The sequence below is a fragment of the Saccharomyces cerevisiae genome, chromosome IV (assembly GCF_000146045.2).
Source record: "Saccharomyces cerevisiae S288C chromosome IV, complete sequence".
NCBI classification, from domain to species: domain Eukaryota; kingdom Fungi; phylum Ascomycota; class Saccharomycetes; order Saccharomycetales; family Saccharomycetaceae; genus Saccharomyces; species Saccharomyces cerevisiae.
Genome location: NC_001136.10, coordinates 584,897 through 611,968, shown reverse-complemented (window position 1 = coordinate 611,968; position 27,072 = coordinate 584,897). Strand labels below are relative to the sequence as shown.

General features: G+C 37.1%; 15 protein-coding genes across 15 annotated transcripts; 7 read left to right on the top strand and 8 right to left on the bottom strand.

The window, feature by feature from the left end:
- Positions 1-43: 43 nt before the first annotated feature.
- STN1 (Stn1p) lies at positions 44-1,528 on the bottom strand (the record flags this gene model as incomplete). Its single annotated transcript, NM_001180390.1, has 1 exon — positions 44-1,528. One exon carries the CDS (start codon positions 1,526-1,528, stop codon positions 44-46), a length of 1,485 nt encoding a protein of 494 aa, NP_010367.1.
- Positions 1,529-1,887: 359 nt separating this feature from the next.
- PDC2 (Pdc2p) lies at positions 1,888-4,665 on the top strand (the record flags this gene model as incomplete). Its single annotated transcript, NM_001180389.1, has 1 exon — positions 1,888-4,665. The coding sequence occupies one exon, from the start codon at positions 1,888-1,890 to the stop codon at positions 4,663-4,665; it is 2,778 nt and encodes a 925-aa protein (NP_010366.1).
- Positions 4,666-4,982: 317 nt separating this feature from the next.
- VPS41 (Vps41p) lies at positions 4,983-7,961 on the bottom strand (the record flags this gene model as incomplete). The annotated part of the gene is made up of 1 exon (NM_001180388.3): positions 4,983-7,961. The coding sequence occupies one exon, from the start codon at positions 7,959-7,961 to the stop codon at positions 4,983-4,985; it is 2,979 nt and encodes a 992-aa protein (NP_010365.3).
- Positions 7,962-8,157: 196 nt separating this feature from the next.
- Positions 8,158-8,376, top strand: TFB5 (TFIIH complex subunit TFB5; the record flags this gene model as incomplete). Its single annotated transcript, NM_001184469.3, has 1 exon — positions 8,158-8,376. The coding sequence occupies one exon, from the start codon at positions 8,158-8,160 to the stop codon at positions 8,374-8,376; it is 219 nt and encodes a 72-aa protein (NP_076886.3).
- Positions 8,377-8,569: 193 nt separating this feature from the next.
- PET100 (Pet100p) lies at positions 8,570-8,905 on the bottom strand (the record flags this gene model as incomplete). Its single annotated transcript, NM_001180387.1, has 1 exon — positions 8,570-8,905. One exon carries the CDS (start codon positions 8,903-8,905, stop codon positions 8,570-8,572), a length of 336 nt encoding a protein of 111 aa, NP_010364.1.
- Positions 8,906-9,099: 194 nt separating this feature from the next.
- Positions 9,100-9,771, top strand: SHU2 (Shu2p; the record flags this gene model as incomplete). The annotated part of the gene is made up of 1 exon (NM_001180386.1): positions 9,100-9,771. The coding sequence occupies one exon, from the start codon at positions 9,100-9,102 to the stop codon at positions 9,769-9,771; it is 672 nt and encodes a 223-aa protein (NP_010363.1).
- A 388-nt stretch (positions 9,772-10,159) lies between these two features.
- SED1 (Sed1p) lies at positions 10,160-11,176 on the bottom strand (the record flags this gene model as incomplete). The annotated part of the gene is made up of 1 exon (NM_001180385.3): positions 10,160-11,176. One exon carries the CDS (start codon positions 11,174-11,176, stop codon positions 10,160-10,162), a length of 1,017 nt encoding a protein of 338 aa, NP_010362.3.
- A 1,104-nt stretch (positions 11,177-12,280) lies between these two features.
- On the bottom strand, positions 12,281-13,501 carry RAD55 (putative DNA-dependent ATPase RAD55; the record flags this gene model as incomplete). The annotated part of the gene is made up of 1 exon (NM_001180384.3): positions 12,281-13,501. One exon carries the CDS (start codon positions 13,499-13,501, stop codon positions 12,281-12,283), a length of 1,221 nt encoding a protein of 406 aa, NP_010361.3.
- Positions 13,502-13,886: 385 nt separating this feature from the next.
- Positions 13,887-14,813, bottom strand: PPH3 (phosphoprotein phosphatase PP4 catalytic subunit PPH3; the record flags this gene model as incomplete). Its single annotated transcript, NM_001180383.1, has 1 exon — positions 13,887-14,813. One exon carries the CDS (start codon positions 14,811-14,813, stop codon positions 13,887-13,889), a length of 927 nt encoding a protein of 308 aa, NP_010360.1.
- A 572-nt stretch (positions 14,814-15,385) lies between these two features.
- TPS2 (trehalose-phosphatase TPS2) lies at positions 15,386-18,076 on the bottom strand (the record flags this gene model as incomplete). The annotated part of the gene is made up of 1 exon (NM_001180382.1): positions 15,386-18,076. The coding sequence occupies one exon, from the start codon at positions 18,074-18,076 to the stop codon at positions 15,386-15,388; it is 2,691 nt and encodes an 896-aa protein (NP_010359.1).
- A 944-nt stretch (positions 18,077-19,020) lies between these two features.
- SNF11 (Snf11p) lies at positions 19,021-19,530 on the bottom strand (the record flags this gene model as incomplete). The annotated part of the gene is made up of 1 exon (NM_001180381.3): positions 19,021-19,530. The coding sequence occupies one exon, from the start codon at positions 19,528-19,530 to the stop codon at positions 19,021-19,023; it is 510 nt and encodes a 169-aa protein (NP_010358.3).
- A 1,094-nt stretch (positions 19,531-20,624) lies between these two features.
- On the top strand, positions 20,625-22,208 carry IPT1 (inositolphosphotransferase; the record flags this gene model as incomplete). The annotated part of the gene is made up of 1 exon (NM_001180380.3): positions 20,625-22,208. One exon carries the CDS (start codon positions 20,625-20,627, stop codon positions 22,206-22,208), a length of 1,584 nt encoding a protein of 527 aa, NP_010357.3.
- A 358-nt stretch (positions 22,209-22,566) lies between these two features.
- PAA1 (polyamine acetyltransferase) lies at positions 22,567-23,142 on the top strand (the record flags this gene model as incomplete). The annotated part of the gene is made up of 1 exon (NM_001180379.1): positions 22,567-23,142. The coding sequence occupies one exon, from the start codon at positions 22,567-22,569 to the stop codon at positions 23,140-23,142; it is 576 nt and encodes a 191-aa protein (NP_010356.1).
- A 447-nt stretch (positions 23,143-23,589) lies between these two features.
- FMP16 (Fmp16p) lies at positions 23,590-23,871 on the top strand (the record flags this gene model as incomplete). The annotated part of the gene is made up of 1 exon (NM_001180378.1): positions 23,590-23,871. The coding sequence occupies one exon, from the start codon at positions 23,590-23,592 to the stop codon at positions 23,869-23,871; it is 282 nt and encodes a 93-aa protein (NP_010355.1).
- A 378-nt stretch (positions 23,872-24,249) lies between these two features.
- DOA4 (ubiquitin-specific protease DOA4) lies at positions 24,250-27,030 on the top strand (the record flags this gene model as incomplete). Its single annotated transcript, NM_001180377.3, has 1 exon — positions 24,250-27,030. The coding sequence occupies one exon, from the start codon at positions 24,250-24,252 to the stop codon at positions 27,028-27,030; it is 2,781 nt and encodes a 926-aa protein (NP_010354.3).
- Positions 27,031-27,072: the final 42 nt, after the last annotated feature.

The following is a 27,072-nucleotide window of genomic DNA, read 5'->3' as shown; positions in this document are numbered from 1 at the left end:
TAGAGAGATGCGCCGTTATTGACGATGCGAGTTTTCTAACAAATTATGAATATGCTGCTGCGTATTCCAAATGTAATAATATTCCACTGTTTTGGTCCTCCATACCATTCTTCGGATCAAGATCAATCCACCAATTTTTTAGTACCTCAGGATACTGTTTCTTTGTCCTTTTAAGACATTCTTTGAAAACATCAACGATGCCGTTCGTTGTTATGTACGGCAAATGTAGCTTTTCCTGAACATGACTTAATTGCACAGTGCCTGTATAACATTGTAGCTTCATTAGAACTGATATACGTTTTTCAGCATATTCAAAAAGATTTTTTAGAGGAAGCAAATCAAATGTCTCACTTGTTTTATCTTTTAATCCGATCAAACCCTGGCTGACTAGACGATTAACCAGGTCTCGAAACGCTTCCTTTTCCAAAGAGTCAAAAGATTTCATGACGCCAACATTTTGTTGTTGAAACAAAAACGATGCTAAGCTAGTTACTACGCTGCGTACTTCCTTTAGTTTGTAAAGGTCAGAATTAGAAATCTCTTTCATTTGTAGTCCTAATAGGATCAACATCAAGTTTGACTTTGCTGATGTCCTATTGGGAATCATCACAGGTAGATTAGCGCTTTGATATTCTAGTTTTTTTAACTGTTCGTCATTGCCGTTGTCAATTTGATCACCTGAATTCAAAAAGTGAGTTTCAGGAAAATCCTTTAGCGACGATACAAACCGAAATGACAAGGAATGCACACTATTCGAAGTATCTGTGCTATTGTATGGACTAATAATTTCTAATTCATCCTTCAAGCGTTCTTCTTGCAGTTGCTCGATGAAAGTAGTTTCATTTCTTTTACTTTCTGGGGTTTTGTACCCTATACCTACAAAATCCGGGTTTACTACCTCAATCTGTGATGTCTCAGGTGTCCACTCTTGCTCTTGCGTGAACAATTCTCCAATTACAAAATCGCTTAAGGACCAAGGCGTGTCAAGTTGCTCACGCATGTTCATTGTGATTTTCCAATGATCTATTTCTTCCGTTAAACTGTAGCATAATCTTAAATATTCAACTTGAAGCTCTTGATAGTTCAAACTTGCTTGCCCGTAGACATGAAGAGTTAAGCCTATCAAATCGGTTATGTTCAACCCCCATGATAGGATGCTATCCTTCTTAACTTTACATGTTAAGAATCTCATGTCACTAGTATAACCCACCAATGAAGAGTCTGAAGTACAATCGTCCAACTGAAAAAAAATGTATTCTTGTTTCCCAATCCATTTGAACTGGAGTCCAATGATGCAGCCAATAAGGTGTATTTGCTGTAAAGGATGATTTTTCCAGAACAACATCGACAACCGCCTATCATAATACTTTTCGCAAATTTGCAAAGAAACTCTCATCCGGTACTTTAAATCTCCAACAAATATTCGAACGTCCTCTGTCCCACTATAATAACTGTTGTATTTGAACAGCCTTGGAATATAATAACAAACATCGCCTTCTTGATGAGCTATATGTCCGTACTTATCCATGGCTCCAACCCATTATTAAAAGCCAGCTTATTGCTCTTTTTTCGCACAGAAATGGAATATCAACAAGCAGGATTTCATATATTCCAATGCTTACTTCTTTTTCCATGCCTTTACATACTTCTTTTTGGTGTGATTCGTGGTTTTGTTGTTAGAATAGCTGCTGCATATTTCCGTTCTGAGTGACTTTGCCCATCGAAGTCAATTACTTGAAAGTAAGAAATTATCAAAACCAATAGCTGCTTAAAAATCAGTTGCAAGATTTGAATGAAATCAGCAAAGTTTGATCAATCGTGACTAGTTCGCGTTTTGAATTTTGTGGTAACACCAAGCAGTAAAGAGACAGCTTTATTATAACCAGCATGCTTTCCATTCAGCAAAGATATAATATTTGTCTAATGGCGGAGAGGCACCCAAAGTGGACGCAACTTGAATTGGCAAAATGGGCTTATGAGACGTTCCAGCTGCCAAAAATTCCATCCCAAGGCACAATATCGCGTTTGTTGGCAAGGAAATCAACTTATATGAATTGTAAAGAGCATGAAAAAGATGCGAATAGATTAAGGAAGCCAAATAATCTTTTGGTTCGGAAAATTTTACAAGAATGGATTTCTCAAAGTTTGTGGAATGGAATCCCTATAACGTCACCTATTATTCAAGACACTGCACAAGCTGTTTGGCACAGAATTCCTGCGGAGCATCGCGAGGGAAATGGTTCTTTTAGTTATAAATGGATTTCGAATTTTTTATCAAAAATGGATGTCAATATTTCTGTTTTAGACGAAGAGTTACCCAAAACCCCAAAAGTCTGGACATTTGAAGAGAGGGATGTATTGAAGGCTTATTTCTCCAAAATTCCTCCAAAGGATTTATTCACTTTAGATGAAGCGTTTCTCTCCTACAACCTACCGTTGGATTATGCTCAATATGAAGCAAGTAGCATTCAAAGGCGTATAGAGGTGGCAACTGTCATGCTGTGCTCCAATTTAGATGGCTCTGAAAAGTTAAAACCTGTTGTCGTGGGCAAATATGATAGTTACAAATCATTCAGGAATTATTTCCCCAATGAACCGAATGATCCTGTGTCACAATCAATGTTGGGTACTAAGATGGCTAAGAAATTTGATATCTCATACCATAGTAACAGGAAAGCATGGCTAACGAGCAATCTTTTCCACAACTGGTTAGTCAGGTGGGATAAGAGGTTGGTTGCTGTGAATAGGAAGATTTGGATTGTTTTGGATGATTCTTGCTGTCATCGAATAATTAATTTGCGCCTTCAAAATATAAAACTTGTATACACTTCCTCAAATTCAAAGTTTTTGCCATTTAACTGGGGTGTCTGGGATGAATTCAAAACACGATACAGAATACAACAGTATCAGGCGCTCATTGACTTGCAAAATAGAATTTCGAAGAATATCCAAAATAAAAATAAATCAGAACGGAACGAATGCATACCCAATGGTAAAAAATGTTTGATTAGCTTTGAGCAGAGTCAACTCACAATGTCAAATGCATTCAAATTTATTAAAAAAGCTTGGGATGATATACCCGTTGATGCTATCAAAGCAAATTGGAAAAGTTCCGGTCTGCTTCCTCCTGAAATGATACATTTGAATGAGAATGTTAGTATGGCATTTAAGAAAAACGAAGTCTTAGAGAGCGTTTTGAATAGATTATGTGATGAATACTACTGTGTTAAAAAATGGGAATATGAAATGTTGTTAGATTTAAACATTGAAAACAAAAACACAAACTTCTTGAGTACAGAAGAATTAGTGGAAAGTGCTATTGTGGAGCCTTGTGAACCTGATTTTGATACTGCGCCAAAAGGTAATGAGGTCCATGATGATAATTTTGATGTATCAGTTTTTGCCAATGAAGATGATAATAATCAAAATCATTTAAGCATGTCACAAGCTAGCCACAACCCCGATTACAACAGTAATCACAGCAACAATGCTATTGAAAATACTAATAATAGAGGCAGTAATAATAATAACAATAATAATGGTAGTAGTAATAATATTAATGATAATGATAGTAGCGTAAAGTATTTGCAACAGAATACTGTTGATAATAGTACCAAAACAGGTAACCCTGGACAACCAAATATTTCTAGTATGGAATCGCAAAGGAACTCTTCGACTACAGATTTAGTTGTTGACGGTAATTATGACGTCAATTTTAACGGCCTTTTGAATGATCCATATAATACAATGAAACAGCCGGGCCCATTAGATTATAATGTCAGTACATTAATCGATAAACCTAATTTATTCTTAAGTCCTGATTTGGATTTATCTACTGTTGGCGTTGATATGCAACTACCATCATCAGAATATTTTAGCGAAGTATTTTCTTCAGCTATCAGAAACAACGAAAAAGCTGCCTCAGATCAGAACAAATCAACTGATGAACTTCCTTCAAGCACGGCCATGGCAAATTCAAACTCGATAACGACTGCCCTTCTAGAGTCAAGAAATCAAGCACAGCCGTTTGATGTCCCACATATGAATGGGTTGCTGAGCGACACATCAAAAAGCGGACATTCTGTTAATTCCTCAAATGCTATATCTCAAAATTCTCTGAATAACTTTCAACATAATTCGGCGTCCGTCGCGGAAGCTTCGTCTCCTTCAATTACACCATCTCCTGTGGCAATAAACTCAACAGGCGCTCCAGCGAGATCTATTATATCTGCACCCATAGACTCAAATTCCTCTGCGTCATCGCCATCAGCTTTAGAACATCTTGAAGGTGCTGTTTCCGGTATGTCACCCTCTTCCACCACAATATTAAGTAACTTACAAACAAATATAAATATCGCCAAATCATTGAGTACCATTATGAAACATGCAGAATCAAACGAAATATCACTGACGAAAGAAACAATAAATGAACTTAATTTCAATTATTTGACACTTTTAAAAAGGATTAAAAAGACTAGAAAACAATTAAATAGCGAAAGCATTAAAATAAACAGTAAGAATGCACAAGACCATTTAGAAACCCTTCTATCTGGGGCTGCAGCTGCAGCTGCAACTTCCGCCAATAACTTGGACCTTCCGACTGGTGGTTCAAACCTCCCAGACTCTAATAACTTACACTTACCTGGTAACACAGGCTTTTTTTAGATATAAACTTAATAAGATCTCGATATTCATTGCTCTTTTTTGTAGTTTTGCCTTTAACTCTCGGTTTTTTGAATTTATCATTTTCCTGATGACCTTTGACTGCTCTTTGATCTATCCTGAACACAAGAAAACGAAAAGAATAAATAAAAGTAGAGATATTTATTATTTAGCCTGTACCGATCACTGGAAACTGGATTCTATTAATTTTACTTATTCAAACCAAGATATCTTTTTCTTTTTTTTCTTTTTTTTTTTTTTTTTCAGCAGTACATTCCTGAAGTGTACACTTGCCTTGTGTATTAAATGATGATTCGATATTATAAAACACCATTTAAGTCGTCATTAATTTCAATATCGCTTTCGTCTACTTGAAACAATTTACCTTGACTTCTTATTTTCAGGAATTCATTGGCAAATTTTTTCGTTTCATCATTAATGATAACCAAAATATTATCTCTAACTTCCAAGCTTAATGAATTTTCTTGAACGATATGTTTAATAATATCCTGCAGGTTGTCAATTTGCAGATCATCGGACATACCTCTGATCACTTTTAGGTAAATTTCGCTGGTCTCATCAGAACATGTTAAAATGGCTTTAGTAAAATTAGGTTTGTCAAGACTATAGTTAATCATGAATTCCCAAAGTTCTGAATCACCCCAGTTTTTAACAAAATCTATAGCTAATTGCGGGTTTTTTAACTCGTCAATAATCAAAGACAATGCTTTCTTCGTTTCACCGATTTTCCCCCACAAATAGATCAGTTCATTATATAAACCAAGTTTCGATGAACAGACTTCGATGGCACTCTCTACATTATAGTTATTGTGCTTTTGCAGAAAAGGCAGAAGGCTTTGTCGGTCGTATTCAGAATAAAGTTCAATTAGTTGATTTTCATAAGGACTTATCATGAACGAGTCGTCCGTATCTAAAAATTTTATTAAATAACAAAATAAAATCTTTTTGAAACTTTTTGGACAATCATGTTCAAATATTTCGTATATTCTAGCGACTGATATGGTGTGTCTATTTTCAAACAACAGGTCTATTGGTTTGTTAAAAATTGTTTGAATTTCAAATATTGATAGTTTGGAAATATGGGAAATTTCACCCTTATATGGTAAAAGAATGATATCAACTATCTGGTCTAGATACTGCGGCAATAAATTTTGTATTTTTATAATAGTTAAAGCTCTTAAGTCCTTAGCTTTCAAAAGGTGCGGTATAGCCTTGGTATATTTATTCTCTTTCAAATATAAATGCACCAACTCAGTTCTATAGGTAATATTAGACCCTTCTTCCTTCGATGAAGCTGTAGGTTCACTAGCAGCCTCTATTCTTGTTTCTAGCTCTTCTTCGAAATCTTCCACAGAAAAAAGCTTTAAATCCCACTTAGTAATATACTCATGAAACTTATTGATCATGTCATTGGCCAAAAAGTAATGTAATACATCGTCATATACCGACTTTCTTAAGGCAGGTTTCTTGGGAATCAAAGGCGCAATTTCTACAATATTTCCTGATGTAATCAAAATCTCTATTATATCTGCCCATTCTTTCAGCACGTTTTGAGTGACATCATATGAGTTGGAATCCAATGAGTTTAAAGTTTCTTCGAAAATAATATTTAAGTGGTCCACTAATGTACCCCAATCTTTTTTAGTTACTAAAGAGTTGAGGAATTTCAACCCTATACTAAACCTCTCTTCTGATCCAATTACATATTTACCGATTTTCCAAGCTTTATAATATTGCTTTCTTTCCATAAACCAATCGAAATGATCCTTCAATGATAACTCTTGAACCCTGATGGCATCGTTGGAACTTATCAAATAGTATTCTGGTGTTGTTTTATCTATATGTTTACCGAGGTGATAATCATTTATAGACAATTTTTCATAGTTTTTCATGATAACTTCATCATTATAGATTTCATCACCATTAAAAAGATCAACAATTTTTAATTCTGGAGCATTCCCTTTGGCTAATAAGTTTTCTGGCCGCTTGCTAAAATTCTTCCCCTCCTTCATATCTTCATCTATGGTTGCTTCCTCTTCAATATCTATATCAAAACCTAGGCATAATAACTGATCATCCTTAAACGATGCAAGCCCTGTAATCAACATTGACACAGTAAAATGGCATTCTAATTCAACTTTCTTATCAGGTGTCCCTCTAAAACTCGATGCAGCACTAGACAAGAGAGATCCGATGTTTGTCGTAGGGTTAAAATGACTCATATTATTACTTTGAGAATTAGAGTCACCGGATTTGATCGAATTTGAATCCTTGGTAAAGGAAACTTTAAATAGCCAAATATTAGATCCCCATCCGATAACGACACGATCACTTTCTAAAAAATGAACATGGGGTCTAAATAGATCTGGCCTTACATCCTGTACGTTAAAAATTCTGGAGGGGAATGGAATATTCAAAAGCTGTGATCTTGTAGGAACATCGCAAAATGTTATTCCATCATCATCCATCCATAATATAAGGTCACCCATAGTATAAATTCCCATGATAGGGCCCTTCATATCAGAGGATAGGTCATCTTTTCTTGTTTTTTTCTTTTTCTTCTTGTTTAAAACGATGTCGATTCTATTTCCTAGCCAATTTCTCTGAGATAGTACAACGTCGCCAGCCATTCCACCAGAAACAAACATTCTGGATGCTTGAAAATTTGAGTGCAACGCTACAGAGTTTATAGGTCTTTTGAAATCGTATTGTGTAATGTTTTGTGGATCATCCATCGATCCGATAATCACTGTCCCGTCAATAGATCCCGTAGCAAAATATTTTCCGTCAGTGTTAATACAAAGTATCGAAGATCTATGGCATTTGATGGTTTTAATGGGTTCGAACGCGCATGTAGTTAAGTGTAGAATGCCTGAGTGTGTACCAAATGCAAAAAAAGTATCACCAAATAAACATGAAGAGATCGAGTCTCGTTGAAAAAAGTTCTTCGGGAGTTGACTAATTCGTGTGTACTTCAATAAGGGGGGCTCATCTTCGTCATCCTCATCTTCATCATCGTCATCATCATCATCATCATCATCATCACCTGTTTCTGCATCCGTCGCACTTCCTGTTATTGTACTCTCATCTGTTCGAGAAGCTACTCCATTTTCCGCTTGTGATATGCAACTAACACTTTTTGTTGGTGAAGTTACATTAACGTCTTCCCTCTTATTATCAACATTATTCTCGTCAGAGATGGAATTACTCTCATCAATTGTTCGTTCGCCTGATTGTTGATCCAAAACAGAATCATTCTGATGATTATCTGTAGTCATTAATGTCTAATAGTAGGTATATACTCTTCGTTAAAATGCTTTTTTATTTTGCATATATATTTTACAACAGTCTCAATAGCCCTTTTAATTTTTCTTTTGTATCGTATTATTGAAAAAAGACGAGCAAACTGCAGTAAGATAGAAGTGTACTCCCAATAGAGACAAAGCCAAGATACTTTTGTAAAAGAACGAAAAAATGGCTAGAGCAAGAAAGGGTGCACTGGTTCAATGTGATCCATCCATCAAGGCGCTCATATTACAAATTGACGCCAAGATGAGTGATATAGTACTAGAGGAGTTGGATGACACCCATCTTTTAGTAAATCCCTCGAAAGTCGAATTTGTTAAGCATGAGCTAAATAGGCTATTATCTAAGAATATATATAATCCTATGGATGAAGAAGAAAATCAGTAATTATTGCTCATTCAGCTTTTTCAATACTATTTGAATAGAGCATGACCTGCATAACCAGGTCAGACATGAATATAGAGGGGAAGTGATGATCTAGTGGAAATACGACTATACAGGTATGTACATGTTAGAATAATAAATATAAGGAAGAAAAAGTGGTCAGGTGCAAGTATACATCTTTAACCGTTTTCTTTTCTCATCCTTTTTTGAGAGCCAAATCCCGTTTAATTTTTTCTTTTTCCTCCTCAAGGTCTAAACCAAACTCCTCTTGTATCTTTTTCTCCAACCTAAGCCTTTTCTCTAAACGTTCTTTTTTCATCCTTGCCAGTTCAGCTTTAATCTCATAAGGCTCTTTTGGTATTTGGTTCAACGTTGCAGGATCTGGCCAAAACCCTGGAACATTTAATTTTTTATCAGTATCTGTACCAATATAGTACATTACAGCAACAGGTGCTAGCAAACAAAATGAAAATCTAAAGATCTCCAGTTGCGCCCTTGTATATTTAAACTTGAAGTTATTAAATAGACCCATTTTGTACTTGTCGAAGTGATTACTTTTGTTTGTCAGCCCTTATTAAATTGTTATAGAACAGAAAATATCAGCAAGATGCGCTGATATATTGGAATTATACGGGAAAAAATAACCATTTAAGGTCAAGCCGGTAAAGCAAAAGTGTTGGTGATGAAGAAGAAATAGGGAGAAAAGAACAAGTCACAAGGGTGAGTATGTCGAAGGATGTAATAGAATACTCTAAATTATTTGCTAAACTGGTTAACACAAACGATGATACAAAACTGGATGATACAATAGCATCCTTCTTATATTATATGTTTCCAAGGGAACTATTTATTCGAGCAATTTCATTACTAGAATCTTCAGACATGTTTATATACATATTAGATAGAGTCCATAACAAGGAAGGTAATGAGCATACATCATTGATTGATGTGTTAGTTGATGAATTTTATAAGGGTTCATCTAATTCGCTCCTGGAGTATCGCTTAATAGTGAAGGATACTAATGATGGAGCGCCACCAATACTCGTAGATATCGCACACTGGTTCTGCTCATGTGAAGAGTTTTGTAAATACTTTCATGAAGCACTAGAAAAAACTGACGAAAAAGAAGAATTACACGATGTGCTAATAAATGAAGTTGATGATCATTTGCAATTTTCGGATGATAGGTTTGCACAGCTGGATCCTCATAGCTTATCAAAGCAGTGGTATTTCAAATTTGATAAAGTTTGTTGTTCGCATCTACTGGCGTTCTCCATTTTGCTTAGATCTTCCATAAATGTGCTGAAGTTTTTCACTGTGAACTCGAATAAAGTTTTCGTTATAGCAATAGATAATATCGACGAGTGGTTAAACTTGCACATCAACATAGTTGAGTAAGAGGTGAAGAAAAGTACACCGCTTCCGGTATATATCGCCTCCTGATTAAGAGATCAATGGAGAGCACATTAATAAGTTTGTATTAAAGAATTAAGAACTAAAAATAGTGTATATGATGATTATATAAGAATTATTAAACTACCCCTATTGCTTTTAGAAAACCCTGTCTTGAATGAGAGGATGTTTTACACGCAACGCGTAAGAAACATCTTTAAAGAGACTAGACATGAAACGATACTGCTCAGGGCAATTTAGGGGCTTTCCCACAAAGATGGTGGTATAACGGGGCTAGTCTGTCAAAAAGCCTAGAAGTGAAAAACGAATAACAAAAAAATAACATAATACTGAAAGAAAGCATTAAGAAGGCGGATGTGTCAAACACCACCGTTTATAAGAATAACATAGCAACACCAGCCAAACCTAAAGCACCTGGAACGACGACGTTAGCACCGTTACTGTTGATGACAACGGAATGAGAAGAAGCAGAGGATGAAACTGGGACGACTGTGGAGACGGTTAGACTTGGGTTGGCTGTGGTTTGTTTGGTAGTAACACCTGTTTCTTTGGTGGTAGTGCCCTTAGATTCGGTAACTGGGACAGAAGACTCAGGGGCTTCGCTCTTTTCAATAGTACATGGACAGTCAGTGATAGTCAAAGTGGTTGGTTCAGTGACGGTGTAAGTCTTACCGTTTGTGGTGAAAGTGGTTGGTTCTGGACAGTAAGTAGTGTACTCAGTGACTACAGTGTATTCGGTGGTTGATGTGGTTGTTGGCTTTTCAATGGTGCATGGACAGTCAGTGATAGTCAATGTGGTTGGTTCAGTGACGGTGTAAGTCTTACCGTTTGTGGTGAAAGTGGTTGGTTCTGGACAGTAAGTAGTATATTCAGTGACTACAGTGTAGTCAGTGGTGTAGTCAGTAGATGGGTTGTAAGGAGGAGTGGTGGTAGTGTTGCTTGGTGGCAAAGATGTAGTTGGTGGGAAAGCTGAAGTGGTACCGTTGGTTGGAAGACCGGTGGTTGGAGCTTCAGTAGTAGTATCAGTTGGAGCTTCAGTAGAAGTACCGTTAGTTGGAAGAGCGGTGGTTGGAGCTTCAGTAGTAGTATCAGTTGGAGCTTCAGTAGAGGTACCGTTAGTTGGGATAGCAGTGGTTGGAGCTTCAGTAGAGGTACCGTTAGTTGGGATAGCAGTGGTTGGAGCCTCTGTTGAGGTTTCAGTTGGTGCAGCTGTGCTGGTACCGTTGTCGGATTCTGGAGCTTCAGAAGATGTGATAGTTACTGAGCCAGAGGAAGTGGAGATGGAAGAGGAGGAAGTGACATCGGTGGAAGAAGCAGATGTACTGTTGGAAAATTGGGCCAAAGTAGTCGAGGCTAAACCGGCAGATAATAGGACAGTTGATAATTTCATCTTAATAGAGCGAACGTATTTTATTTTGCTTGTCTTTGTAGTTACGACTATAAATCAATAATTACAAGAGAATAGAAAAAGAGAGGTGAGATAATACGATAATGGAGAATAAAATAGGTCAGGTATTTATATGACAGTTCAAAAGAGGGCAGAGCAATGTTCCTTACTCTAGTTCTACCCCAGCCCCTACGGCCAATCTAAAAATAATGCGACTGGGAGCCATACCGTACTAATTCATTTTACCGTAGTAAAATGGATGAAAAACTGCTTAAAGGCTTTTTGTCTTATTTTTAGAAATTAGTGGACAAAAAATCATTTTCAATCAAAAATACACAAGAATGGAAAGAGATGACATCGAGAAGGGATGGATCTTTAGCCAAATAAAGTAATCAATGACCGTGTGTGCTCTGGCGCGCTGGGCCCTCTCCTCTTTCGTAATGAAAATATAATAACAATAACGGTTCTGATGGCTAATTTTAGCGATATATGCCTTTTTGTCCTCGAAAGAAGGCCGCATGACGTGGAGCAATCAGTGGTGTATGGAAGGTAGACCTCGGGGCTAAGCTTTCTCGGGGAGACGGTGCCGTCTGGGAGATAATTCCAACCAATATTACTGCTTTAGGTCATCCACCACGGGTAGTGTTGAGGATTACCTTTTTCGGTCTACGCAATATTATCCATTGACAGTTTGGCGTACCGTACAAAAAGCCGCTGCTGCAGGTTGTACTTCAACTTTAAGTCGCCGCGTTGCAAGTACATTGTGAAAAGATACTGCCTTACGTTAATTTTCTATATCCAATTGGGGAATATGCATGTCCGAATCTGGCAGATGCATGGATCGTTGAATAGTATTTCCAATTCCGTGTAAGCTGTTGCTTACATTAATCCTATAAGGGTAATGGGTGTGCTTGAGGGGATGTGTACATACCACTTTAGGTTCGAGCTGCATACCCCAATATGGAAAAACGTATTCACCTTAACTCCAACAGATTAAAATCCTAAATAGGTAAAATTACCCTTAACTTTTCTTTGTAGTTGTTGGGTGGAATGTTGTCGTTTTTCCATTTTTTATTGTTTTCGGTTTTCGGTTTTTTTATTTTACTATTAACCTTCACTATCATAAATTATCTCCTCCTTTCCCTCCGCATTTGGTAATGGATTATCATTGGAGTCAATATTGTTAAACACTTGTGAGCAACTGCTGCTGCTTGTTGATAATGTTGGAAATGAGGCAATATTAGCAGTATCAGGTTTCAGATCAATTATATCGCGGAGTTGACCTGTTGCTTTATCAAAATCAAATTTGACAATATAGTTACGATCGTCGCTGCTTCTTGACCGCTTTAAATTTCGTCCTTCTCTTTTTCTATCTTCGCCGTGTAAATTAAAAACAATAGCTATTCTCAAGTTTTCAAAGTTTCGTTTGTTTATTCTCATTTCTTTGATGGTAGTACATCCCTCGTTACTCTGCGAGGATGACGCCTTCACTCTTTTGCTTTTCACGAAAACGGTTTCGTCCACTTGTTCATTCCAATCCCTAAAAAGGCCGATCCTGTCTCTTAGAAATACTTCCCAAGTGGAATCCTTGCTTCCCATAGCGATATTGGCAACGAGCGCGCTTTTCAATATATGTACATTGTTCTTACGCCTTTCGTTGTTAGAGTTGACAAAGAAGTTAGATCCGTCGTCTAAAATTTCGTAGTATTCTTCCAAGGATTCGAATTCGTTTGATTGGAAGGCGGTGTTCATACAGTCATTTAAAACTATTATTGTCGAACCCGTGGAATGTGTGTATTTGGTCATTACCGTAAAAATTAATATCAAATGTCGACATTTTAACTCGTGTATAGTTTTATCTATCATTCCGCCGCCTCTTTTACTTAGTGTACACAGATGATCGCAGACTAATTGAGAAAATCCATCAATTATAACTAGTTTATATCGCACACTTTGAGATAATTTGAACAAATTCTGGAAGAAATATAATAGCTGTCCAAATTTCGTTATTCGGACCCGCTTCACATTTTCTTCCACGATTTTAAATTTTTGAAAGCGTTCTCTTAGTATGTTTATGGGCATTTCTTGAAATGTTTCTATCCATAGAATTTTATCGTCGTTTATTTCCGATTGTTGTATGCCTTCTAACGAATTACACACCAATTGAATGCCAAAATTAGTCTTGCCAATGCCCGGAGGCCCAAATATTTCGTAGATCGACCTTGCCTGGAATCCCAGGTTTAATATCTCATCTAATCCTGTGATGCCGCTACTTAATGGCTTTGGACTTTCTACTATTAATTGGGAAAGTGGTATACCAAGCGACATATTTTCATATTATATATTATTAATAAGTTCTTTTCCTTATCTAAAAGCTTTCCTTAATGTACTTGACATCTTTGATAGCGGAGCTTATTATTAGTTAGTCATGCTACTATGTATTTTTTTCTATTTTTCATATCAAACGCGATGAGAAGAGAACACGTGAAGAACTTAGGGGACCTCCGCATCTATAACATATTCTACTGAAGAAAAAAAGGAATAAAAAATAAAAGAAGAAACGGTAGCTGGGTATATATTAGTATTCAAAAGCCATATTGTTAATTAGCTAAGATGTGAAAAGAAGTATGTAATATTACAATTTTTTTTCCTTTATTGCATTATGAAGAAAAAAAGAAAAATGCACTTGACAATTAGAGTGCCTGTTAAAAATTTATAAGAAATAGTCCATTTGAGATTTTTTGGTTGGAATTATAGCATTTCCGACTTCATTTTGTGCCTGAACAGCTTCAAAAATTGTATATTCACGATTCAAATCGTCGTCTATCTTCAATACAGCTGCTACATTACCACAACGATAACAGTAATTCGGTGCCGACCAGACTGTCACTAATCCACCGTCGAACATTTCTTTGTAACCTTCCATCACTAACTGATGAGCTCTAGCAATTAACTCAACGTTGTTTTTCTCTAAGAATTGATCAACTTCTCTTTTACCGAAAAGAAATCCAGCACCTCTTGGTGATAATGACCATGTGTCAACGTCTTCGGGGTCGCTCCATAATAAGTCACACATAGCACCTTCATGTGGAACTTCTTGTTTCCTGTCTATTGTTCGTATTTCATCAACCGTGGTCATATCCGGAGATAATCCACCATGAACACAGAATATGCTATTGTTTATTATTGCCCCCAATGATAAATAATCAAAAACTTCACAGCAGTACCTCCATACGTTACTATTACCATATTTTCTTACTACTTCATCGTAAAATCCGTATACTTTAGTAATTTGCCGGGTTTCGTGATTGCCTCTAATTAAAGTAATCCTATCAGGATATCTTAATTTGTAACATAGTAAAAGTAAAAAACTCTCCAATGAGTAAAATCCCCTATCCACAAAATCGCCCAAGAAAATATACCTTGTTTTCTCTACACCACCACTCTTTTCGAAGAGCGTTAGTAGATCGTGTAATTGGCCATGTATATCACCGCATATTGTAACCGGTGTATCGACTTGTGTTACATTGCCTTCATTCATTAATAGTTCCTGTGAATTTAAACATAGCCTAAAAACGGTTTCTTCAGGAATATGTTTTCCGTCTCTCAGTGATGCTATAATCTTATCTAAGTCCATCATATCTCCCTTGAAATTTGTAATCACTTTTTTCGTGCTGTTTTACTTTGCTACGTGGACTAGCGTGTGACTACAAGTTAAAGTGTCCTGAATTGCAAAAGAAAAAGCTGAGAGGTTAACGTATAAAGAGAAAAGACCTCTGGTAGTACCCTCTTTTACCTACCGCTGTTTCGACGTGCTCTTTTCGAGATGCCGTTCTTCTCCTCAGTTCACATGATAAAGATACTTTTTTTCAATTAATTCATCGATTTTTTTTCTTCCCGCCGGACATTGTATTAAATTTCTTTTTCTCATTAATAAAACAAAGAACAATGATATTTATTAAAAACCGTTTAATAGTAAGGATAATAGTGAGAAGTTACATATCATATAAAGTTATTACATATTGGAAGTTTATAAAAATATAATGTGTATGTAAATCTTCGAAAATGGTGGGTTGAGACTATTATATATATGCCTTCGTCGCAACACCACATATTGACTGTTCAAATACAATACAAAGAAAAAAATAAAGCATGAAGGAGTAAGACGTAAGATGTCTGTCTAGTCATAACCATTTCGTTAAAAAGGGTGTTTCAAACCTTTGCGCCGGTGTAAGAAGCCGATCTTTTCATAACATAAGCTTTAGATGCTAGCTTTGATTTCAAACTGCTCTCACTATTCTTGACATGACCTCTGGAATCCAGGTCGACCGTACCAGCACTTTGGAAGAGAGAGACATCACCAACAAGTAAACCTAAAGTCTCCAGGACTTGCTGAGGATCGGTTAAATGAGCCTTTGCGACAGTTTTCTTGGATGCAGATCCCACAGTGACAGGATAGAATCCGTAGTTGCCCCATTGATTTTTTTGGTCAGGATATTTTTCTTTCCAACAAGTTTCAATGGTATTCAACTGTCTAAACATGTCTTCGTCAGTGAAGTCATCACCCAAACATAATACAAAATCAGGCATTTCATCCTTAGGTAGTTTTTCACTGATTCCCTTCAACATGTCCTGTGGTTTGCCATGTTGATGCCAGACTAGTCTCTTGACTATTTCACCTTTGTTGACGAATCTTGGACGAACTTCAATGTTTGCTTTACCATCCATGACCTCTAAATCAAAGTCATCAGTAAATGATAACAATTTTTCTTTCAGTTCTTTGGCGTGGAATTCACCCAATTCTGGAACGGTACGTCTATAATGCCAAGTTAGAGCGACTTTCTTTCTTTCGATGAATGAACCTGGGGTCCTTGTGGTAAATTCTTCCATCACTTCATTGACGCGTACTTGCCAAGACATATCAACTTTTTCGGTCAAATTGACCCAATCTTGGCAAGAAACATCTTTCATGAAACATCCATGCTCCGCACTTAGACCCAGTTGAGGAAGTTTACCGCCTAACCACTTGTTCAAAAACTTCTGGTCACGACCAGAAATAATCCAGATTTGATTATGAGGATCAGCACATAATTTTTGTAGAATTGTATAAAGTCTTGCCGATGGAATAGCTGCAGCTGGGTCTTTGACAATTGGGGTCAAAGTACCATCGTAATCAAAAAGGAACAATCTACGCTTAGCCTGCTTGTAATTTTCTAAAAGAACAGGTCTATTAAGTGCTGGAGTCATTTTCCTTTCCATATCATCATTAGATGACGCCTGTTCCTTTAATGAACTCAAAAACTTATTAGTCCAATCTTGAATTGTAGGAACTTCTTTCCATAATTTTGATTCTAAATTGGACTTTTCTTCCTTGTCCAATTTCAAAGCCATGTTAATAGATTTAGCCACGGCCACCGAATCCCATGGGTTAACCACAATGGCATCTTTCAATACGTTACTAGAGCCAGAAAACTCACTTAAGATCAATGGATTTCCGTAGCATAAAAAGTTCGACATGTGCGATTTGACAGTGACGTATTCCAAAGCAGTGGTATTCATACCGTCTCTAACACTTGTGATTAAACATAAGTCTGCAACTCTTAGTAAGGACAAGTATACATCTTTAGGGATTCTCATATAGTAATGCTGGACGGGAGAAAAATTCAAATTACCGTATTCAGAATTTATGGAGTTAACCAACTCGTTGACTTGTTGTTCCAATCTGATAGTTTGGGGGGAATTTCTGTTGGCAGTAGGACTGCTGACTTGGATCAATACCACTTGATCTCGCCATTCTGGATACATGGCCAAGAAAGTTTCGAAAGCTCTTAATTTTTGAACGACGCCTCTGACGGAATCCAGACGATCTCTACCAATAATAATTTTTTTGTTTTGATAAGCTTGCTTGATGGAAAGAACCTTGGAATCTATATCCTTCGTGAAAGCATCTTTTAGTATTTGAGTTGTGTTAACACCTATAGGCAAAGAATCTACGAGTACGTCACCACCGTACACAGAGACTTGATATTGATCACTATTGGAAGAGTTTTTAGATTTTTTGGCGGTTGCGTCGAGTAATCTTTTACAACTCGATACAAAATGACGGGAGAAAGATTCATTTTGGAAACAAATTCTATTGGCCCCAACAAGACCATCTAAGATTTGTTTTCTACGTGGCAAACAACGAAAATATTCATTACTAGGCCATGGGGCATGATGGAAATAACCAATAATGATAGATTCGTCGTTAAATTTCATTCTCAGTAGTTGAGGCAATAACAGTAGGTAGTAGTCATGGATCCAGATGATGTCACCCTTCCTGTAAACTTCCCCGATTTTTTGTGCATAAGCTTCGTTAAACTTGACGTAGTCGTACCACCAGTTTTTTTCTTGTTCACCTTCATTTGAAGGATTCAAGATGTAGTGGAAGGTTGGCCAAATTACTTTTTCCGCGTAATTTCTCCATCTACTCTGGTTTTTTCTAAGTAGCCAAACGGGATGAACGTTATTGGTAACGGGAGCTGTTTGAGTAGTATCGGTCTTTGCCTCTTTATCAGATTTCATATGATCTTGTAGAGTAGTAGTCAACCCATTGATCTGCTCTTTTGTTAAATATAGTGGGTCATCGTCCAGATCCTGTGGTTTTTCTTTCGCTTCTCTAGTAAACAGGTTGCGTTCGGTTCTTGTTATTTCGCCGGTCCAACCAACAACGTGTTGCTCGTACTCGGTAGAATCAAATTGAAGGTATTCTAGAGAGGAAAATAATGCGCTGTTACCTGTAGTAGCAGATATTTTCCAGTCATCGTTGCTTTCTCCCAATTGGATTTTGTAGGGCAGCTGCGTGACACAATTGATGATACGCTGTCTCTTCTTTGGAGAATTGTCTTGGGCAGTGGTGGTCATTTCGGCACAGAAATAGTGACAGGCAGTGTTATTTTGGTTTTCTATTGCTTGTTCAACGTGAACTGGGTACGTTGGTAGCTATTCGTATTGAAGTGCTTTTCTTCTTCCTTAGATTAGACTGAAAAAGATGAAGGAAAAGCTGACTGAAAGATCTCCGAAAGTACACGGAAATTGATAGTATTTAAATGAATCAGCTGAGACTTCCAGGGATGTCCGAAAATGGGGGGTTAAAGGCGTATTGTCCCAAAGAAAATGAGAATCGAGATTGTCTCTCCTTGATCGTCATAGTAGGAGCGTAACTAACCCCTATAATCAGACCCTCGGCCGCTCCGTCTCACTGCCGATTTCCCTGTATGGCACCAAATTTTTTCTTTTACAAGTTCCTTACGTAGAGAACGAGAAGAGAATAGAAAGGAAGGGGTTGACCGTTGGAAGGAGGGGGTCCAGCGAGGCTAGACTAGGTTAGGCTAGGCCAGAAGAGAAGGAGGGGAGGGAAAAGTCAGAGAGTCAAAAGGAGAAGGGGCTACGCTCCAAATGGCGTAGAGTAAACTAGTAGATATTGAGATTAGGCTTCCGTTACCGACGTGCATGATGAAGATGACAATGCTTACTGCGACGATGACGAAGGTGGCTCTCGAAGAAGATAATAAGAAAGTAGTATTAATAGGGCTGGCAGTAAGATAACTACATCTGATGTCATAGATTTTAAAATACTAATATTATTATTTACGTTGGGTACATTACATACGATAAATTCATGCAGTTGTAGTACTTGAGTGATTGTTATTTGCCTTTCTTTTTCTGCTTTTCGTATTCTATTTTTCTTATGCTTCCTGTACTTGCTCTGCGGGTATGCAATCACACCTGTAGCTGAATGCAAAATTAAAATTGCAAAAGTAAAAAAAAAAAAACAAAATAAAAAAGGGAAGAGAAACAAAGTTATTCTACCATATCTCGAACACTCTTGCCAAGAGAAGATAGAGTTTAGAAAGAATATCCTGTGGAGGTTGCTGCTGGTTGGCTAGCTGAGGAGGCGTGAGGATCAGTGGTTTCGCTGAGGGCACTCCTTGGTTTATCTGAGATATGCATTGAAGATTGGCATGAACCCTTTTAAGGAACTGAGATATAAGTTGCTGTATCCTGATGATGTTATTGTTATTGCTATTATTTATATTGTTCTGTAGATTGTTTTGTAAACTATTATTCATCTGAATAACTCTAGCAAGTAATATGCTGTTGATATGCAATAGCAGTTGTACCTTATACTGTCTTTGCTCATCGACCGTGGGGAGGTTCAGCTCTGCAGTTGCATTTGCAGTTGCATTTGCAGTTGCATTTGCAGTTGCATTTGCATTTGCATTTGCATTTGTATTTACATCTACGCCAGCGCCAGTATTGCGGTTCTCGTTTTCAGTGTTGGTGTTCGTATTCGAGTAGGCAATTTCACTGCTCATTTTTCTGGGAAAAAAGGAAATCTGTGTGTTTTGCTTATATGCACATTGAATTTACACTCCCGATCGTGATGCGCTCTGAGCCCTGAATAGAGGGTATCATAAACGGCAATCTTACTACGACCCCACGTAATATGCTTTTATGGGAAGTCTGTTCTCCACTCCGTATATACTGTTAGGAGAAAAAAGGAAAAAAAATTTGCCCGAAAGTCGATTGTTACCCGGCAAAACAATCATCAAAAAAAAACAGGTAGAAGAAGGCTTGCTATAATTTGAACACTCTCTACCCTCCTGGCTGCTTTATCTACTTCTGTTGGCTTGAGAAACGTCATATCTATATATAGCGTAGATATGTTTATTCGCGTTTGCACTGGCCTTGAAGAAACGTGAAAAGAGGGTGGTTTCACCGCACAGCGGGGTTATCCTTGGTTACTCGTAAATGCCAATAATCCATCTTGAATAATTCCTATTCGAGACGCATGGGGAAATGCAAGGCAAGCTAACACGTAGTAGAATACCCTGCTGCACAGCGCCGTTGGGGTCTCAAGTGCAATTGCCGTTTTGCGCGGCGATAAACGGCTAAAGATTACTTCAGTTGGCCACGGCAGCTGCGCCCTTCCCGAGTGGATTACGCTCACGTGCTTTCCGCGGAACAAAAATGTGAACGCCACGGGAAAAAAGCATTATCCCCGCGCCGCTTCTTGACGCCTCTGATTGTGCTGATTGATTCCGCTTTTTTTTTTTACCGGCTTTTTTCTCCGCCTTCTTCGCCTCAATCGAGAGTTCTGGTGTAAATTCTCTTACGAAGTGCAAAGTTAGTAGGAAAGTAAAAAAAATAAGAAAAAGGAAAAATGCCTAGAAATGCAGACCTCCGGCCACAACATTTTTATATAATACATTCGAGCATCAAAAACCAGGAACAATAGAAGAGTAATCGCTACTTGTCAAATAAAAATAAAAAAAGGAAACCTAAGGCATAGTGTTTTCATAAGCATCGCTACTTTTTCATTGCCACCCTAACTGTTCCTTTATTTCACCGGTTGGACGTTATCATTTCTGCTAAGAATCACCTAAAGTCTTTCAACGTCTAAGAAAGCATGAATGTCATATTTTCTTTGGCGAGTTTCGTCAAAAACATGTATAATGCAAGTTTGAACCAACGTAATCTAATAAGCCTGCCGTTCAACTTCATGCTTAATTTTGCGCCAGTGTTTATTTGGCTGTCTATATTCAAGCGCGCTGGTCTGATACCCATAAGGCTCAGACCTGACATTCATAGCAAGTTTGCTTTTTTTGCTGATCAATTCCTCTTTGGGGACTATTGGCATGAACTTACTGTACAATTGCCCGATAATACTTCGAAGCTATTTTTCTGGTCATTCATATCATCTTCTGCATTTCTCTTAGTATTTCTGATATGTATTCCCTTTGCCATTTGGTACTACATCTATTACATTAAGCACGTTAACTATAATCTGTTAGAGTGGTTCGCAAATATTTTTCATTACCCCTGCAAGCGCAAGCAGCGGCCGATCCAAAAGAGATTTCGGACAATTTTCATACCGTTTGCCTTGCCCCTGTTTACATTTGTTATACTCAACATTGATCATTTCTTTGCTTACCAGTCGGATGCAAACTTTACTAAGACCAAGGATTTACTGGCTTGGTTCTCCTATGTCATCCTGCACTTGACAGCTCCAATTTTAACAGCTGTATACTTATACGTCTTCCAACCACCGGGGACTTTAAAATGCTTTAGTTTTGCCCTAGGATTACAAAATATAGCGGGGGTCCTTACCCATCTGCTTGTTCCAATGGCCTCCCCATGGTTTACTCATCTGTACGGTATTGATGACACCGAACATGTTAATTACACCCAGGAAGGGTTTGCTGCCGGTTTGATAAGAGTAGATAGCCATTTGGGTACTCATTTGAACACTAAAGGATTTCACATGTCTCCTATTGTGTTTGGTGCTGTTCCTTCACTACACTCCGCCATTGCATTTCAATGTTTCTTGTTTTTGGTTTCAAGGTCCACCAGCTTAAAACACAGATTTTCCAATGCTGGAGGTTTCACAATGCACAATAATGATTCTTCCACTTTCAAGTTGAGTGAGGAAGACAGCGAAGATGAAGGTGACAATAGCATACCGCCCACGATTGGCCCTAACGACTTAGAGATGGAACCATTGGGTACCGTTGAGCCTGTAGATATTTCAAATGAGCGGTCCTCCTCCCCTTCATCTTCATTCACCGTATCCAGTAATGAAAGAAGCACCGGCGGCGGCGACGGCAGCATTATTAACAGCAATGGCAATAAGAAACCTCTCCAGTTTGTCCATTTATATGATGAAGACACGAACTTCACAAACAAATGGATTTTTAAAATAGTCAACGATGGGTTTATACCAAAATTCTGGGCTATCCTATATATAATACTACAATGGTGGGCTACCATGTATCTGGACCACCATTATAGATTTGACCTTTTCGTTGGTGTTTTATATGCAATGACAAGTTTCATCATCATAAACTGGTTTGTTTTACAACCAAAAGTTTTAAAAAAGTGGATTCATATAAGGTTAGGCGACAAAGTGGATACAAGAAACGAAGCTCGCACTTTTGGCATGAGAGTATTTTGTGGCACCAAGATGGAATGGTTTTTTGATCCGCTTGCATAGACTATAGAATGTCATAATGTAATAAAAGTAATTTCGGATAATTTAAATAATATAGATTGGCTTTTTTTTTAATAATATATTATTAGTGTTATGCATGCTTTTTTTTTTTATTTTAATAAAGGGTTAACCTGAAATCGGCTTGCTTTTGGTTTTCTGTCAATTCATAAAAAGAATAGTTTTGAACGGGCAAAAATGGAAAAGCAATGGAAGAACGACGAACATCCCACTGGACAAGAAGCGGGAGCAAGTGTTTGTAAGAAAAATTTACAACAAACTAGATTAAGAAGAATTGGACATCAGAATACTTTTCTCGGAGAAAAAATAACACCAATACATTACGATTAAATAAAAAGTTAAAATGGCCTCCTCAAGTAGCACGCTACCGCTTCATATGTATATTAGACCCTTAATCATTGAAGATTTAAAGCAGATTTTGAACTTGGAAAGCCAAGGTTTCCCACCAAACGAAAGAGCTTCAGAAGAAATTATCAGCTTTCGTTTGATCAATTGTCCAGAGCTATGTTCAGGTCTTTTCATCAGAGAGATCGAGGGCAAAGAAGTTAAAAAGGAGACACTAATTGGTCATATTATGGGTACTAAGATACCTCATGAATACATTACTATCGAAAGCATGGGCAAATTACAAGTGGAATCGAGTAATCATATTGGTATTCACTCTGTAGTAATCAAGCCAGAATACCAGAAAAAAAACCTGGCTACTTTACTTTTAACTGACTACATTCAGAAATTGAGTAATCAGGAAATTGGTAACAAAATTGTCCTTATTGCTCACGAGCCATTGATACCATTTTATGAAAGAGTTGGTTTCAAGATCATTGCTGAGAACACCAATGTTGCTAAGGACAAAAACTTCGCAGAACAGAAATGGATCGATATGGAGAGAGAACTAATTAAGGAAGAATACGACAACTAGATCATTAGTTTAACGCACTTTACAAATGTCTAATTATAAATACTACATATAATTTTTGTATATTTTAAAATTGCCAAGTATAATTAAAATCATTACTACTGGTGCTACCCTACATCCTTGACCGTACTGAGATATCACTGCTTAATTCCGGTGATTGGGTTCTTTTCAGTTCTTGGAGAGATATACGTACTACCTTCCTTTTTTTTTAAGGATACCTTTACTGTAAAGGGTTTGTTCCTGTATCAACCCCTTCTTCCTGTACAGAATCTAAGGGAACCGTAAAAGCACATAAGTATATAAAGGTCCCAAGATTTGATTAGGTAGATATGGCCTTTGAGTTGGCTCTTAGTTTTTTTTGGCCTTGAATACTTGTTCCTACAATACTCCAACAGCAGTTGAAGCCAGACCGCAGTATCACATATATAATACACAGGAATATATTTGATAATGTTGAGAACCACTTTTTTGCGCACTCCAAGACAATTGATGCGTAAATCGCCAAGGGCGTCTTTCTCAATCGTCACTAGGGCCGCCTTTCCTCACCTAAAGAACAATCAAGATGAAGCTGAGAAAAAAGAACAGGGTTTGTTTGATAGCAACAAGAAGAGGTTGGACACTTTGGAACACGGCAAGAATCCAGATTATAAGCAACCTGGAATGGAAGATTTGAAAAAAAAGGGAGATGACGCTAGAATCGAACAAAACAGGCCAGATGACGGTGTTTATTAAGAAGCACTTGGTACAAACTCGTATATGCATGTAGTTTCTGTCATACACATATCTATATTCCTTCCCCCCTGGTCCTATCGTATTTAGTCATATCATATCATTTATTGATATCTATATAAGTGCAAAACTATAACCATTATTTATTTGCTTTCCACATTGTTTTACTTCATTTGCTTCAATATCGTTCATTACGTTTAGCGAATGGCTAAGGCCCTTGTATTAGTAAAAGCCTAGAAAAAAAAAAAAAAAAAAAAAAAAGGATATGATGTTATATGATACGTGTAGTTCATGTATTTATCTTCGGTAGTATAGGGCAGATTTAAGACTGAGTGTGCACGCTTCCAAAGTTTTTTTTACTATTTGATACATGCTTAAGTTATGGAGCAGAATATTATTAGTACCATAAGGGATGAGTGTATTCGTCACCGGTCGAAGTACCTTACGATAGCACAACTAACCGCTATTGCAGAGGCTAAAATTAACGAATTCATCATAACTGGTAAGGCAAAAGATCAAGATTTGAGCAGTCTTCTAGATAAATGCATCGATATTTTATCTATTTACAAGAAGAACTCGAAAGATATCAAAAATATTATATCGTGCAAAAATAAGGGTGCAATGATTAGTTCAAATTCCGTAATGATTATTCAATTAAATTATGTTTACTACAAGGTAATTCACATTATTGTAACAACCAATATTCCTCATTTAAGTGAATTCGCCAAGATTAAATTACATAAGAGCACGAGTGATGAGGGCAACGGTAATAACAACAATAATGAATTTCAACTCATGAACATTTACAACACTTTGCTGGAAACCTTATTAAAAGATGAAAACATTGCAAAAATAAAAAGTTTCATTAAGTCTTCCATAAAACAAACAAAATTGAACCATGAGCAAGAAGAATGTAACCTGATGAGAACGGGTTCCTATATCACTTCCAATCAATTAAACTCCCTAATAAGTTCATCAGCAAATTCTGCTTCCTCCCAAATGGAGATACTACTGATAGATATACGATCAAGGTTGGAATTCAACAAGTCACATATTGATACAAAAAATATTATATGCCTGGAGCCTATTTCTTTTAAAATGTCATATTCAGATCATGATTTGGAGAAAAAATCATTAATTACTTCTCCTAATAGTGAGATTAAAATGTTTCAAAGTAGAAATCTTTTCAAGTTTATCATTCTCTATACAGACGCAAACGAATACAATGTTAAACAGCAGTCTGTCCTGTTGGACATTCTGGTGAATCATTCCTTTGAAAAACCAATATCCGATGACTTTACCAAAATTTTCATTCTGGAATCTGGTTTTCCAGGTTGGCTTAAGTCAAATTATGGGAGGCAAGTATCATCATCTTTTCCATCAAATAACAATATTAAAGATGATAGTGTTTATATTAATGGTAACACTTCTGGCCTAAGTTTACAACATTTACCTAAGATGTCTCCCAGTATAAGACATTCAATGGACGACTCTATGAAAGAAATGCTAGTTGCGCCTACTCCATTAAATCATCTTCAACAACAGCAACAACAGCAATCAGACAATGATCATGTGCTAAAAAGATCTTCAAGTTTCAAAAAATTATTCTCAAATTATACGTCTCCTAATCCGAAGAATTCAAATTCAAACTTATATTCTATATCTTCGTTGTCCATATCTAGTTCACCATCGCCTTTACCTCTACATTCGCCTGACCCAGTTAAGGGCAATTCATTGCCAATCAATTATCCGGAAACGCCACATCTTTGGAAAAACAGTGAGACAGATTTTATGACAAATCAAAGAGAACAGTTGAATCACAACTCTTTTGCTCACATAGCTCCTATCAACACGAAGGCCATCACTTCTCCATCAAGAACTGCCACACCGAAGTTACAACGCTTCCCGCAAACAATTAGTATGAACCTTAATATGAACTCCAATGGACACAGTTCTGCCACCTCTACCATTCAACCTTCGTGTCTATCCTTGTCTAATAATGACTCTTTAGATCATACAGATGTTACACCAACTTCTTCTCATAATTATGACCTTGATTTCGCGGTTGGTTTGGAAAATCTAGGAAATTCGTGTTACATGAACTGTATCATTCAGTGTATCTTAGGTACACACGAATTAACCCAAATCTTTTTGGACGATTCATATGCTAAACACATCAATATTAATAGTAAGTTGGGATCGAAAGGTATTCTGGCAAAATATTTTGCAAGGTTGGTTCATATGATGTATAAGGAACAGGTTGATGGTTCAAAGAAAATTTCCATATCACCGATAAAATTTAAATTGGCATGTGGATCTGTTAACTCATTATTTAAGACTGCATCCCAACAGGACTGCCAAGAGTTTTGCCAATTCCTTCTAGATGGTCTTCATGAAGACTTGAACCAATGCGGTTCAAACCCACCTTTGAAGGAGCTTTCTCAAGAAGCTGAGGCGAGAAGAGAAAAACTGTCTTTGCGAATTGCCTCGTCAATTGAGTGGGAACGATTCTTGACTACTGATTTCAGTGTTATTGTCGACTTATTTCAGGGACAATACGCCTCACGACTAAAATGTAAAGTCTGTAGTCATACCTCGACAACATACCAACCTTTTACGGTGCTGTCAATCCCTATTCCTAAAAAAAATTCCCGAAATAATATTACCATTGAAGATTGTTTCAGAGAGTTCACCAAATGTGAGAACTTGGAAGTGGATGAGCAATGGTTGTGCCCACATTGTGAAAAAAGGCAGCCCTCCACGAAACAATTGACAATAACGAGATTACCGAGGAATCTGATAGTCCATTTAAAGAGATTTGATAATTTATTAAACAAAAATAATGACTTCGTCATATACCCTTTTTTGTTGGACTTGACTCCATTTTGGGCCAATGATTTTGACGGGGTTTTTCCTCCAGGTGTTAATGACGATGAACTACCAATAAGGGGACAAATACCACCTTTTAAGTATGAATTATATGGTGTAGCATGCCACTTTGGTACTTTGTATGGTGGTCATTATACAGCCTATGTGAAAAAGGGATTAAAGAAGGGATGGCTATATTTTGATGATACCAAATATAAACCTGTCAAAAACAAAGCCGATGCAATTAACTCTAATGCATACGTTTTGTTTTATCACCGCGTCTACGGTGTTTGATTCATTTGAATAAATAACTGAAAACCGTTGTCTATACACTTT